Genomic DNA, 16366 nt, shown 5'->3' on the forward strand with positions numbered 1-16366 from the left:
AAAAGGGATATAGAAGATGTTCCTTCAGTACTTTGCAAAACTGATTCACTTACTGTTTGAAGATATACTTATAACTAAGTTATTAGTTTGAAGAGATCTGAAAGTTGGTTAAGGGGTATGGGTACAACGATGTTGCTTGATTAACATTTTTCCTCCATATGTGCATAAGCACTATTATATTCCAAACTCAACTCTCTAACTCAAATTTACACGCACATTTTCACTGTGGAAAAATACATGTAATCAAAAGTAGTGACAAAAGTTGACACATGAATGAATTTCGAGGTGCAACGCTGTAATGTAGTCTTTATCATTAGATGTAGTGTATATCACTACCACTAGCTTATGCTAAAGTTGTAGTGTGTATCATTCACAAACACTTATGCTAAACTCTATCTTGTATTTGAACTGCACGAAATGCATTGTCACTTAAAAAATGTAGTGTATCGTTCATAACCTATGTTGAACTCTCTCTACTTTAAACTGCACATGGCTATTTCTTTAAAATGTGAGAAATGTATTGTCACTTCAATGGCTAATTTCATTGGTATTTTATTTTATTCATTGGTTTCTGTTAAGTTTCTGGTAATTCTTTGTTATTTTTTTTTTTATATCTGCTGCAGCTAGATTGATCATAAATTCATTGCATTTGATTTGCATTTTTCTGGGATTTGATTTATATCAATCTGCACTTTTTGATTTAATCTGATATAGTAGAAGCTAATGGAATTGTAGTGATTTTGATTTGGGGCTATTGGCATAAAAGAGTGTTCCTTCATATAGAGGGTTTATGTTGTACATAGCTCCAAATCTGAAGCTAAGGTTAGGTGTTTCCATGTTGTCTATACTGTTGAGCTTTCTTGTAGTCAGAAACTTGAATGCAGAATTAGAAAATGAAGTTTTGCATAATTAAGGTAAGAGCTGCTCCACATAAGGATGTAGGATCCACTGTAATTGATGGCACTGGTGTAGAGAGTTCTTTAAAAGTTGATAATTGTAATAGGAAGAGTGGAAGCAGTAGAGTTTCGGTTTCAACGGTTGAGTTGTTTACGTTGTCGATGGCAGCTGCTACTGGTTTAGGTGCAGTGCCGTTCTTCTTTTTAGAGCTTGATCCGCAATGGGTTGGGTTGTGTAACGGAATGGCTGCAGGTGTCATGTTGGCTGCAAGTTTTGATTTGATACAGGAAGGGCAGGAGTATGGTTCTGGAAGCTGGGTTGTTACTGGAATTTTAGCTGGTTGAGTCTTTATTTGGTTATGTAAAAAGGTGATGATGATTCTTCATGTTCTCTGTCTGTGTAGTTACCTGTACTTGCTGTTTTATCTCAGCAGTGCTTCTATGCACTAATATATGTATGATGTTTTGATACTACTTCATTGATATAAATAAGCTCTATATCCTTGGCGATCTTTTTGTCAAAAAAATGAACATCAAAATTAAGAATGGTTTTCTTATTCAGCTCACATTTGCATGTCGTATTGATTTTTGCTGAAATTTCCTACCAATGTACTTGAGGAATGTTGGAAAAATTGATGAATTCATCATTTACTAAAAGTATCATGTATAGTGCCTTTTCATTTTCTCTGTTTTTGGGATGCATTTTTGTTGTGTAATTCTCATTTTACTGGTGTAGGCTATTTTAGATTTATAGTATTCTCACTTTTGTCTTGCATGTCTCTTGGATTTCAGTTTCTTGAGCGATATGGAGAAGTAAGTATGTTGGATTTAAGTATTATTGGAATAAATGACTTGACTCTCCATTCTTTTGGAGATGGATCGCTTACATAGAAATACATCTATTTATTACTTCCCCGAATGAGTGCAGCAATGTTTTTTTTTTTGAAATGGCAAAATATTATTAACCATCAAGTCCGTGCAAGACGCACTAATAAACTCGGGTGGACAAAAAAATACAAAGAAGGGGAAATCGGTTGCCGTACAAACGTGGCTCGATCAAAAACCCCTTTAAAAAACCACCCAACAACGGATCAAACCGAAGAGTAATGACGCAGGTGTATACGAGTGACAGACCACACGCATACTCCTGCGTCAACACCTAGGCCGAAGGAACAACAACAAAAAACCGCCAAACGCATGCCTAGCAAACACACCACAACGCTGCTGGAACTACCACCAATCACCGCGCCCAGCTAAAGCAAAAGCCAGCATGAAACAGCCCGCAAGAAGGAACAGATGCGCCCTTCAAATTGCACAGCTATAGCAGAAAATTCTGCTGTCAAAACAGCCACCAGACTTGCCAAAATGCAGCTACAAATGCTGCAAAAACCAGACAGCAGCGGCTTCACAAAACTCGACCAGCAAAAGGCCAACCTCACCGCCCGGAGAATGGTCTGGTAATGCACTACCGAGGATTCCAACACCATTCGAAAAAAAGACAAACCGGCATAGCCGTCCTACACATTGCCCATTTCCAAGCCAACACTTTCACTTCCTCCACAATCACATCCACCTCAACATTAACATCATTAAACACTCTATCATTCCGGGCCTTCCACAACGCCCAAATAGCTGCGAGCCAAACCACCCCCTTACCCTTTCTCACCTTCCTATTTATTTCACCCCCATTCCAACACTCCTAATGAATAAAAAGATTCGGAGGCAAAATAAAATAGGCATCCCACCAGAGTGCAGCAATATGTAACTATAGGAAGTAGGGACATATGAAATGATGGATGATACATGAAAGAATTTAGTGTGTATATTCAGGAACACTAGCTTATGTTAAATTCTATATCGTATTTGAACTGCGCGTGTTTAATTTCTTAAAAATGTGAAAATGTATTGTCACTTCAGACTAGCCTATGTTGAACACTATTTTAAACTGCACATGGTTAATTTCTTTAAAATGTGAGAGATGTATTGTCACTTCAAGATCCAAATGATTATTACATTATGAAACTCCACTAACATTTGAAATGAGTGACAATTTTTTATTATTTTTAGGCAATCTACAAGTCCTAGTTTAACCACTTAAAATATCAAGAAATGATTGAATATTTAGTGTCACTTTAAAAACCAAATAAGTGCTACAATATCTGTATAATGTTATGTTTTTTAAATGATTGACAATTTTTTTTACGATTCCACAAGTCATAGCTTAGTTAAAGGAAAAATGTTAACTAGTGTGTCTGGGACATTAGTGAGTATTTAAAAATTTCAATTGAAATGATTGAAAATGCACCGTCACTTCAAAATCCAAATGAGTGCTATAATATGAGTATAATGTTTTTTGCTTGACTAAACTTTTGTCGATAGACAGTGTATCATAATTTATAAAAACTAGCATATGCTAAACAAAAAAAACCATTTTACATTGCAAATTTTCATCGTGAAAAAAGACCAGTACAGTAGAAACTCTTTAATTTAATACTCGGTAAATTAATAAACTCTCTAAAATAATAAATTTGTCCGGTCCTGACTTGGGCCAATGTAAAAAATTGAGAAACTCGATAAAATAATAAGATAATAATTTTTTGGGAGATCTCTTTATAATTTTTGGTCCCAAGAAAATCATAAATTAATAATTCATAGAAACTGAAAAAAATATATTAAGAATACATTGAACACATTTGTTCCTCTTGTTTACATTTACTGTACTTCAAAAAGTCATTATTGATTTCCAATGCATATAAACACAGTAGTTACTAATTTACGTTGAGTCACAAGGTTCGCTGCAATGTAATTCTAAGAGGCATAGACTAATTTGCCTTTTTGTTTGGTATATACAGTATAATTACTTAAAAACTCTTTAAATTAATAATTATTAATTTATCGATAAATTAATAACTCTCTAAATTAATAAATTTCTCCGATCCTGACATTATTAATTTATAGAGTTTTAACTGTACTATCTTTAGTTTCCATGGTTAATGTCTTGCGAAATCCAAATTAGTAGTGCTACGATATCGAACTCAACATACATGTGAAATGATCGACATATTTCTTTGAGGCATGAAGTAATGTTGAGGTAAAGGAATAAAAAAGTTACTTGACAATCCATCATACATTTATAACGATAAACAAATCTAATTGAAATTATTTCTGCACCATACGCTACACGCCTTACTTGTGGGGGAGGTTGGCGGAGAAATTTCAATAAAAAAGTACTAATTGAAGCCCAGCCCATTACTTTGGGCCTGTCCAATGAGAATTGAATACTCTACCCTAAGTCCCACCGTAACCATTTCTGCATATTTGTTCTAGCACCTTCTTCTTCTTCCTCGTTCTTCTTCTTCCTCGTTCTCGTTTTCTTCTATAGTTCAACACCACGCTCTGAACCCGTAACATTTCACCACCGCTCTTAGGTTTCAAACTCCAATCTTACTTCGCTTCTCTCCAGAAGTAAACCTAATCTATTTTCCTTTCCTTCCGAGCTTCTCGTTCTTCAACAATGGCGACGGTAATGCAGAAAATCAAAGACATCGAAGATGAGGTAACTATTCTTTTGCACAATACAAATTTCTGCTTCGTTTAGTTCTATTATGATTGAATCATAGAGAAATAGTTGTAGACTTATATGATTTATTCGAGTGAAACTTAAGCTTTTTCATATCAGTGTTGATTTAACGTTTTGAGTATATTTTAATAAAATTGATGGAATTTTCGTAAATTCTTAATTTTCTTCGAATTAATTACGAATTTAAAATCATATTTGCATGTGTATAGGTTGAGGAAAATGTTCAATTTTTAATCAGTTATTTTCTGTGTTTCGGGACATTGTAATTGATGTGCCGTCAAAGCAATTGATGATATGTGCTGATTACTTAATATGCAGTAGCTGCAAAGTTTATTCTGTCATTTATTATTTTGTGTATAATTGCGGTTATTGTTTTTTACAGATGGCGAAAACTCAAAAGAACAAGGCTACCGCTCATCATTTGGGGTTACTGAAGGTAAATATGTTAGTTTGATTATTAAATGGCATACAAGGAAGAAACAGAGAAAAATCATATATATGACCAGTGTTTTTGTTGTTGTTGGTTTCTGTTTTGGCTTTGGTGGAGGTTGGTTTTTGAAGATGCTGTTGCATTTTTTTTTTTAGTGTTAAGCTTGTAAATATATTTATTTCAAATGTTGTTGTATTAATGTGATTGTATATATTGGTTAGATTGGATAGTTGTTTTAGGGATTGCGTTTGGAAGTGCAATTCTGCTCAGAAGTTTTATTTGTAAGCACAGGCTGCATAGCACATTCTGCTCATGGCATTTGTTTTACTTGTCACCATATATTCAGGGATTCTTATTCATTTGTGTAGTTATATGTTCCTATCCCTCTCCCTATGTTTAAAGTTTAGGTATACAAATGCGAAAATATTTCTTCTTTATCTTTTTTTTCTCCTTCTGGTTTCTATAGTCGACATGCATCCTTTCTATTACAGTACTGATTTTTATTCTAATATGCAATATTGAAGGCAAAATGAGTGATCTCTTATTAGAGTTAGAATTTTATTACTTTTTTTTAACGCTTGTCCACCATTGGTGCTAGGCTAAACTTGCAAAACTGAGGAGGGAACTCCTTACACCTACAACTAAGGGAGGTGGCGGTGCTGGTGAAGGTTTTGATGTTACTAAAAGTGGGGATGCAAGAGTCGGTCTCGTGGGCTTCCCGTCAGTTGGCAAGTCTACTCTGCTGAATAAATTGACTGGGACATTTTCAGAGGTACAGGAAGTATTTGATTTCTCATGCATTGTCTTCTTCCTTCAATTATACTATAGGCCGATCTTGAATTTGTTTGTTTGTTTTACTTTTGGAGTGATTATTATCCAATGGTTCCCAAGGAAGTGCAACCTTTCAACAAGAAACAAGAAAAAGCAAGTCCAACCTTGCAACCTTTCACTGCTATTTTCAAATAGTTTTTTTTTTTTTTTTGGATTCTAATTCATTGCAAAGGCTAAATAGAACTTCTATAATTGATTTTTTTCTTCAAATAAAGTGATTGTGTACGAGGTGAAAATCTCAAGAATACACGCTCTCAGTGTTTAATGTATAGAACAAGGGAGAAGAATACTCACCAGTAGAATTGTATTAATTTGATGTAAATGATATGTCGGGTTTTTCAACAAAAAGACAAGGCACTAATGACTATCCTTTTTGAAGCTAATTCTAGACTGCAAATGTTAATTAAATAAAGAAATAAATCTCAATATGTAAGGATATACATGAAAACCAATCCTGAGGGATGTTTTAAATTATTCTAGACCAACCTGAAGATATAATTAAAATTTTAGAAAATATTTTTCATATATAGCAACAATTATTTAATTATAAGTGAATAAGTACATTTTAATAGTATAGTATCTTAGTAAATACTGTAAGTTTTAATACCACTATATCATATCATTTTACTTATTTGTATATGCTGTTTCTAATGTGTTTGACTGATCATACAATGGGATGTCCTTTTATTCTATCCTGTTCATATTATTCCTCATGTACTCCTATCTGATGCATTATTTGAGTAGTTGCTTCTTTTGATTAAATTTTCATTACTATTAGATATGTGCTCTATTCTGCCTCCTCCATCTCAAATGCACTATTTTTTTCCTTCTTTTTGAAATGGGAAAATGTTACTCATTGTGTTAGTTTAGTAAGAAGTCACATGTGCATATGGGATTGCTTTCTCTTTGTATTGGGTTTGGGTGATGGGATCATAACACGTAAACCAAGTTTTAGCCTGTGTTAAATAATTTGTCTGAAAAGTTTACTTATTTTGGTTTGTAGGTTGCTTCCTATGAGTTCACTACACTAACTTGCATTCCAGGTGTGATCACATATCGTGGAGCAAAAATTCAGGTATACATCAATGAATTTGCACCTTACAACGACATGAAATTCAATATTTTTATTTTTGTTTTTGGTTTGAGGAATTCAGGATGCCTACAACTAAATTTAGTTATAACTCATTCTGATGCTAGTCGAGAGAATTGTAAATGATATGTGAATGATGCCTCTATACAAATAGCTTTTGACTATCAGCTGCACATGCACTTAGTTTCCAAGGATCTTTTTTTTGGACATTGGTGCATGGGTCGAAACATTGTGATGGTTGTATAAACAAAAAAGAGACAAACATTTGAAACTGATTTGAGTTTATCACTTCGTTGCATCTGTTTATATTTTTGTCCAAATTATAAATGAATATATTTGAAACCTATTTGGGTTGGCCTGGTGGTGTTGGCTTGAGACCTTGGAGTGTGCTCCTCTCAAGGTCTCAGTTTCAATTCTCCCCGGTGCCAATTTCGGTGGGCTAGTTTGGCTTCTTCAAAAAATAAAAAGAACATATTTGAAGTTTTATTTGATTGCACGGGTTCTTTTTAATTAATTGAAAATTTGAGAATGTCTGTTTAAGATTCTTAATGTTTCCCAATCTAGACTTGTTTCTATTGTCAAATTAGGTACCATATTTTGCCTATTTGAAGTTTCTGCCACTTAGTACAGTCGTCTCTATTTTCAGTTTTTTTAATATAATTTATGCATTGAACGGTTAAAGTCAACTTTGTTCTTGAAATATATCTCATGATAGACAAGACGGTTCCACTATTATTTTTTATTTAAAAAATGATTTTTTTCATCCCTGAAAACTTTCAGGACTTGATGAATGTTTTCTGTAATTGCAACTTAATCACAAGTCAATTTTTTATAATGTGATTGTGATTCATATTTAAGTTATATTCAAATTTGGGTAGTAAATGTTTAATTTTGTGTGTCAGTTGCTGGATCTCCCTGGAATTATTGAGGGTGCCAAGGATGGAAAGGGAAGAGGAAGGCAGGTAATGATAATACACTCTTGTTAGTTGTTATCAATTGCATTTGGTATTTGTGTTGAAATAATATCCATTAGCCAAGTTTGTCCATTTGATAATACGCGCTTGTTATCAATTGCATTTTGTATTTGAGTTGAGATAATGTCCGTTAGCCAGTGTTGTCAATCACAGATAGCAGAAAATAGAAGATTGTTAAAACGTTGCTACTCAATAGTGCTATAGCGCCACTATAACCACTATCTAACAACATTTTGCACTAAATAGCGTATCACAAAACAACAGTCCTATAGCGCCACTATAACCGCTATCTGACAACATTTTCTACTAAATAGTGTCACAAAACAACAGTTGTGTATCTAAATTCCGCTACACTATAGCGGTATAGTGCTGCTATAGCTGCTATTTAACAGTACTGCCATTAGCCAAGTTTGTTCTTTCAAAACTGATCTATTTACATTTTTCTCAATGCCGAGGTGAGATTAATATTATGTTTAGAGAAAATATGGGTTTTATTATGTCATAATAATACATTATTTAATTTTTGGTCCATGAAGTTGCCATCATGTGTTTAATGTTTACTTATATAACGAACCTTGATTTGTAATGACAACTTTTGAGTTCTACCTACAGAATATTTTATTTGCAGCAATTATCGACTATGTTTGGAATGCATCTTTCATACCTCATTTATACAGACAAACACTAATGCATTTTGTTTTGTATACTGTTCTGCAAACACAGGTTATTAGTACTGCAAGGACATGCAATTGCATTTTAATTGTTCTCGATGCAATAAAACCAATAACTCATAAGCGTCTTATTGAAAAAGAGCTAGAAGGATTTGGCATAAGGTAACATGTTATATTGTTTTTTTACTATGTTTATGTCGTGTCACCATTGTACCGCTCTAGCTGAAGCGAGAATTGTATCGTACAACTTAAAGACTGGAGATGTTGTATGGGACGGAGTGTTGGGCAGTAAAGAACCAACACGAGAATAAAATAATCGTAACCGAGACGAAGATGTTGCCTTGAATTTCTAGTAAGACTAGACATGATAGGATTAGAAAAACATTAGAGAGATAGTTGGGGTAGCAGCTAGTGTAGAAAACATAGTGGAAATGCAAGCTTAGGTGAGATGGACCTGTAGAGAGAAGACATGTAGATTTTGTAATAATGAGAGTAGATCAGATGGAGGGTAGTCAAATCTCTAGAGACGAAGGAAGACCAAGAAAAACTATAAGAGAAACTATTAAGAAAAATCTAGAGATTAATCAGTTGGATAGAGATATGATATATGATAAAACATAATTGCGTCGTTTGATCCATGTAGCCGACCCCACTTTGTGGGATGAGACTTGGTTTTTATTGTTGCTGTGTCACCAATTATGTGGCTGCTGGCCATGGGACTCCACTTATTACTATAATTGTTGTTGTTGTTGTGCAGTAACCTATAGTTAAATGAGTTGGTCACTTTTTAGTGTTTTTTTCTTAAGTATATGTAGCATGAATATGATGAATGAAGTTTGTATCGGTTAGGCTTTTGACTCTGAAAGAAAGCATTTACGGTTATTGGTTGGTAGCAGCAGTTGCATACTCTGATTTGATTTAGGTTTGGTGAGGTGTGCATCATGCCATGAAGTTTGATTCCGAGAGATTATTGAATCTTGTGGAGGATTACTTTGTGTATGTGGAATCAGCCCCTTGTGAATAACCTTGATCAAGTTTTGATGACGTTGGCCGTTTTATTTATATATCAACCAAAAACTTACAGTTACAGCCACTGTTGAACTTGTTAGTAGTCTCGTTTAATTCTGTTAAGTGTTGTACATTAACTTTGGTCCATATAAGGAAGGATGGTATAGTAATATGGGATCATAAACCTGTATAATAAGCAAGGAAAGAAGTTTGACTGCAGGTAACCACCAACATATGTCGCAGGTGGGCCCAGATTTTCTGGGAGAGGAATTTGGTTAAATGAAAGGATTTAGTTATATATTTATTGACTTTATTGTCCGTTACTGGCTTTCTGGCATGCCATTCAGATGATGAGAAATCCAAAATCACACGCAAATTTTGATGTATTTTTCTTGCTTTTATTTTCCTTGATAATTATTTATTTATTTTATTTTTTTGGATTTATTTTCTACTTCAGGTTAAACAAAGAGCCACCAAACCTGACTTTCAGGAGGAAAGAAAAGGGTGGGATTAATTTCACTTCAACTGCTACAAACACCCATCTAGATCTTGATACCGTGAAGGCTATATGTAGCGAGTACAGAATTCATAATGCAGATATTACTTTAAGGTACGATGCCACTGCAGATGACCTTATAGATGTCATTGAGGGCAGCAGAGTATACACACCCTGCATCTATGTTGTGAACAAGATTGATCAGATCACACTTGAGGAACTGGAGATCTTGGATAAGCTTCCTCATTACTGCCCTGTCAGGTAATTCTTGTAACAATGTTATTGTTACCTCAGTCATTTTCCCCTTTCGGAAAAAAAATCATTGTAAGAGTTTTATACATCCTTATGTAAAAGGGCTTGGATTTTTTTTTTGTTTATCTTAGTTTTGAGGGATTTCATTATCTAATATTTTATCGCCTTCCATTTGGTTCCTTTAATTTAACTGTAGTTGCTTGGAAATATGCCCTCATTTCATACCTGTCTACCTTCCTTTATTATGCATGTTCAATCCTCTATGCCCATGCCCAGAAACTAATTGCCTTTTAAATTAATGTATTCTTTCTTATTTGTCTTTGTTTGATGCTAGGTATTCTTCCATTTGTAAAGAATGCATGTTGAGAGAATTTTTTTTGGGCCTTCCTAGAAGTTTGACTAATTGTCTATCTGTTATTCAGTGCACACCTGGAGTGGAACCTTGATGGGCTTCTGGATAAAGTTTGGGAGTATCTTAATTTAACTCGTATTTATACTAAACCTAAAGGTATGAATCCTGACTACGAAGACCCTGTAATATTGTCATCTAAGAAGAAGACAGTTGAAGATTTCTGTGATCGCATTCACAAGGACATGCTTAAACAGTTTAAGTAGTGAGTACCTTCTCCCAGAACTAAATATCTTATGATTTATTGCTTCATAATGTCAAGCAATTTTGCAATGTCTGCATGAATGAGGAGCAATATACGTGATTGACTTTGTTTTTCCGAGCAAGTAGATCTGAATTGTCATCAATCTTGTTAGGAAACCTTTTATTAATATGCTGTTGTCATTAGGCTATTATCTCTTGCTCTGTGTGCTGTGCACATCTAAACTTTATATACTTAGAGTGGATCTTTAGTTTGGTGAATTAGCTTAGTTTGGGGAAAAGTAGCATATTGTTCAATGAAGAGGAGAATTCTTGAATTGATATATCCTCTCCTTGGGGGGTAGCTCAACTGGTTTGAGTTGAGGGTTAAGGAGTTGGAGGTCCAGGGTTCAAGTCCTGGCAAGGATTAAAAAAACCAACATAACAATTAACCACTAACATTTGCCATTCAAAAAAATAAAAATATCCTCTCCTACTGCACTTGACAAATTTTTCTCTTGCCTTCGTCCAATGCTTACATTTTCCAAATGATGCAGTGCTCTGGTCTGGGGTTCAAGTGCAAAACACAAGCCTCAGAGAGTCGGCAAGGTAGATTCTGATTCTATACGCAATTATCTTTATTTTCGGTATCATTTTGTTTCTTAGTTCTGTGTTTCTTCTTGCTTGTGTTCTTCTCTCTCATTTGTGAAGATGCATGTTATAAGTGGAATGCCTTATTATGTTTCAGGAACATGAACTTGAAGACGAAGACGTTGTTCAGATCATCAAGAAAGTATGAACTCAGTCAAACTTCCAAAAACCGACCACATTCCCTGCATGAGATACTAGAGGATGTCTGAGCAGAATCAAATGTCTCTTAGTAAGACTTTCCCCAGGGTTATTGGATCACGCTCCAATTACTTGTTTCTTATTCAGATAGGGATTAGGTGAAATATACAAAATTTGATGGGTAGTTAAACCATTTGTTGTTGAGTGGTGCTGTTTTTCTGTTAGTTTTGGAAATGATGCGTCTTGTGGGATTTTACATGTCTCTAACAGAGTAATTGGGGTCTGTTTTTTGTGAAGATTACAATTTGCTGGATATTTAGTAAGCACTGTGATTGTTCGTTCTAGTTGGATATTCGGGTCTGCATATGCTGGACAATCTTAATGAAATTACGCATCAGTTTGGCACTACATGTAAAATTTCATTTATGCTTAACCGTCTTAATCTCTGGATCATAAGTTCATCTTGATAAAATTGGTGGCCCTAACAGTACCACTTGGCAGACGTAATTACAGTGGTTTTGAACAAGAATTTAGTTTGTTGTTTATATACTATTAGTGTGTATACGGTATTATGTGATTGTTGGATCACTGTTACCACACTTAATCCATCAACATCTCCTTAAATATACTTTCCTCCACACTCTTTATAGGGTTTGATTGCAAAAAGTCTAACAATCATTCAACCTTGTTTGTCACTCCAGATTATATAACTGAGGAACACAGCAATAGGTTTCTTTTAACTTGTAAACCTTACTTTAACAAATTCTCTCATCGGCGTACTTTGGTCTGCATTGAAAACCGACAAACATGAGTCCGTCATTTGCAAATGCAAGTGTTCGTCCTGGAATCGATTGTAGTAAAAGCTACTCTTTATAGCTTTTGCACCGAACTAAACTCTAGGCTACTCATTTGCTACTTTTTCAATTTTACCAATTTCCTTCACGCTTATACAAAGCAATTTTAACCAACACTGTATAGGGACAGCAAAACAGGCCACTCTGCCTTGCCCCATCAATAACTCGTCTAAAAAGGAGCGGAGAAAGTCAACTAGGGATTTATGGTTGAAAATCTCACCCGCTTCGTTTAATGGCCGATCAGCGCTTTAATCCATCAATTTATTTTCTAAAAAAATATTAAGTCAAAATTTTCACAAAAACAATGTAAAACGTAGAAAAATGTATAAATTTAAAGCGAATTTAAGAAAATCTAAATATATAACTGATGAACCCATAAAAATATGAAAATTATCATTTAAACATATAAATCACGTCATATAGAAATCTATAATAAATCACCAAGACATCCAAAATAAAAAACTTCACAAGTTACTAATTAACTGTTAAAAACATGAGGCTAAAATCATGTAACAAAAGTGATTACATCAATTGATTTTTGTTTTTATCTCTGCTACATGGAAAAGAAAATTGAAAAATTTACTGAGTTATAAAAAAAAAAGTGAAAAGGGGGTTATTTTTAAATTCAATCCAACAGGCCAACCCGCACACGCCATGACCTCATTTTTTAGCGGGTTAGACGGGGAGGACAATCTACTAGTGACGAGTTCAAAATCTCAACCCACACTGCTAAAAAAGGCAGGTTAAACGGATCAACTCAACACCTTTTTTTTTTCCATCCCTACTATCCAAACAATATTCTATCATAAAATCAGTTATGACATACACATATACAAACATAAATTGATTCATTTTCAACTCAAGTATAACCAAAATAATTTTTATTTAGTTCATTCAAAATCAATTATCACCCGACATGAAACAAAGCATAAACTTAGTCGTATGCAGCATCTACATTTTAAAGAGTGTTAAAACACTCTTTTAAACACACTTTTTTTTTCTTTCAAAAACATTATTTTTTTACTAAATGTAATTAATATAAGTTTCACACTTTTAAAAAGTTTCACATCCGCTAAAAAAAAGGGTTCCGCATAAAGTGGTAGCGCATTGCTTGTTCTGATAAACCATTGAGGTTTGTCGTTGTTTTGCATCTCGACCGTTAAATATAGATCAACCGGATTAGAATAACTCAGTTACAAAATCATTCTAAACAATCTCGACAACATATTTCAGATCGGACGATCATGATCAGTTATAATGTCTTGCTGTAACGTTAGGAAATCCAAATCTAAATGTTAGAGTGAGTGTTGGATAATGTTCTTAACAATCATGTTTACATGTTTTACGATCGTTAACACCAATTATATTGCTCAACAAACAAAAAAAAACTTTAATTAAATACACATTTTTCGACAATGACTAACATGAAATATGTCAAACAAACATAGGATCATCATCGAAGAGCAGGGTTTAATTAACGGAATTGTTTGTTTTTCTAAACATAAAAATAAGGGAAAATCATATAACTAAGCACAAAAGCATAATTGTAACCATACAATTCATCCAAATACAAAAAAAAAAAAAAAAAAAAACTAATCAACGATTTTGAGAAGTAGAGAAAGGTTGGAACCCTTGAATATTAGGATTTTATACAACAGCTGAAGTATTCCAGAAAGTTCCTCCTTTTCTGTAAAGAGAGAGAAATTAAATTAAAAAACAATATTTTAGACACCACACAAGCATTCAGTATTTTATAAATGGAGAGAATGAATATGATTTTCATTAAATAGAATAAGTTACAAGCTATATGTAACACTTCTAAATTATTTATCTAAAAAAAATCACTTTTAATTCTAATAAAGATTTTAAAAATATTATGATGATTCAACCTAACCACGCTCGTGCTAAAAAAATGAGCGAGTAAGATTTGTCATGAACAATCCTTAAGGATTATAGTGAGATTTTTTTTCAAGGTCTCGTGTCATTAGCCAAAAGTTATAGAATGATTCATACACACACCTGGTGGATGATCAAAGAATGTAAAGAAAAAATTCCTCACACTTGAAGATGGAAAAGGAACGAAAAAAAGTTTTGATTTGAATGATTTCAATGAAAAAAAGTTGTGAACTCACACCACAATTCAAATATACCTATTGAGTAAAATATTCATGCTATATCATCATGTATATAAATAAATGCAGCCAATTAAGTCCCATCTCAATTACTTCCCCATAATGAAAATCTACTAGAGAAGTCCTTTATCAATGAGAGGCTATCGTAGTAAATAACAATAATGAGCACCCTCATCAATCCATCCTATTTCGCTATACAAACTTTTTTGCATGAAAAATTATTTTAGTATCATCGAGTTGTTTAAAATAGGAGTTAAAACAAAATTAGGAACAACAATCTATACAAAAATAAAAATAATATTAATAAAGGAGGGTAGAAATCATACCTTTGACTGCTTAGTTTTTTCAGTTTTCAGAATATGAGCTTTTAATTGCTCTCCATTTTCTAGGGTGGCCCTCCTGTTTAGTTTTCTTGTTTTTTTATTTTCTGAATTATACATCGAATGGTCTGACAACGGCGGCTTCTCAATCCATTCCTTAAAATTTGGAATTGATTGATAAGGGGCTTTTTTCTGCATTAAAATAACTTATAGGTAAGAAAAAAAGAGCATAATAATATTGGATAGTGTTAACTTGTACCATTAGGGCACATGTTAAGAAATTTAAAAGAAGAAATATTCTATAAAAGTTTGTGCATTTAATTGATTAAAAAGTTAAAGATTAAATTAAATACACACATTTCAATAAATTATTTCCCTGTTGGAATCATTAACTTGTGCCTTGAGGGCACAAGTTAACATTTCCCAATAATATATTGATCTCCCTATTTCAAAAAATAAAAATGTTGATCTCCGTGTTAGTAGCATTTCATATTAATCATAATATATGATAGCTTTTATTGAAGAAAGATAAATAAAGTTGTTTACAATCTTGCTAGAGCGTCACTCCTCATTTTTTAGCTCCTAAGATTAGAAAAAATATATCTGTATATTTAATTTCTTAATTAGTGTTCTTTGTTAGTCTTAAAATTTTGGCGTCAAACCGCACACCTTACGACTGTTTGATCAAACACAAAATTTATTCTTCAAAAGACTCCCCAACCCATCTACCGCATTCACTCTATTTCATCAATCGTCACATCTTACACACCAACCGTTTCAAATTTATGGTTTTATTTTGATACGAGCTCTTAGTGTCCTACTCTATGATCCTTCACTCATGTTTTCATATGCAATTTAGATTTGATACTTGAAAATCATATGCAAACGGACCAAAATGATAAAAGTGACAAAAAATATAAACGACAAATAATTATCTGAAATTAAATTAAGAAAAAAAATGAAATGTTATCGAGTTTGCATACATCCGTAACCTAATTGCAATCACTAAACAAGTTATCAACCAAATGATGGTAAACGTTCAACAAGTTATCAACTAAAATAAACAACTAAAACAAAGAACAAAAAGAGAAAGAGTAAGAAACTTACATCCATACTTGGTTTCATGATCATGGTTTCGAGTTTAAGAACGAGGTATATGTGGTTGGTTGGTTGTTTGAAGGGTTTTTTGTTTGAAGGGTTGGTGATAGTGATTAGAGTTTTTTTTCCCAAATTAGTAATAGAGTTTTTTTTATAGGGAAGTAATAGGGTTGATTGGTTATTTTTGTGTAAAAATAAAAGTTGATTGGTCATTGAATCTGGCATTTCCGAGAAAATGATCGAAACCATGTAATTTATTTTTCTCCAAAATTACTAAATTAAAGTCCGCGATTCGACAATAACAAATACTCCTATTAAAAAGGGAAATAATTTCTTTCCTAAAGAAAATAAATTTC

General features: G+C 33.3%; 1 protein-coding gene and 1 pseudogene across 1 annotated transcript; both read left to right on the plus strand.

The window, feature by feature from the left end:
* The first annotated feature begins 893 nt into the window (after positions 1-893).
* On the plus strand, positions 894-1241 carry LOC146941597 (putative zinc transporter At3g08650 pseudogene; annotated as a pseudogene).
* A 2962-nt stretch (positions 1242-4203) lies between these two features.
* Positions 4204-12014, plus strand: LOC146941598 (GTP-binding protein-like protein). The gene is made up of 10 exons (XM_085755421.1): positions 4204-4452; positions 4859-4912; positions 5505-5678; positions 6741-6812; positions 7730-7789; positions 8525-8634; positions 9938-10237; positions 10651-10842; positions 11375-11426; positions 11566-12014. The coding sequence occupies exons 1-10, from the start codon at positions 4411-4413 to the stop codon at positions 11614-11616; spliced, it is 1107 nt and encodes a 368-aa protein (XP_085611547.1). The 5' UTR covers positions 4204-4410; the 3' UTR covers positions 11617-12014.
* Positions 12015-16366: the final 4352 nt, after the last annotated feature.

Source organism: Medicago sativa, chromosome 3 (assembly GCF_051527215.1).
Source record: "Medicago sativa cultivar Bolivia chromosome 3, Bolivia_mono, whole genome shotgun sequence".
NCBI lineage: Eukaryota > Viridiplantae > Streptophyta > Magnoliopsida > Fabales > Fabaceae > Medicago > Medicago sativa.

Coding starts and splice junctions, on each gene's coding strand:
- LOC146941598 (XM_085755421.1), top strand. CDS start 4,411: ATGGCGACGGTAATGCAGAAAATCAAAGACATCGAAGATGAG. Junction 8,635..9,937: donor CTAGAAGGATTTGGCATAAG/GTAACATGTTAT, acceptor TTTCTACTTCAG/GTTAAACAAAGAGCCACCAA. Junction 10,843..11,374: donor ATGCTTAAACAGTTTAAGTA/GTGAGTACCTTC, acceptor CAAATGATGCAG/TGCTCTGGTCTGGGGTTCAA.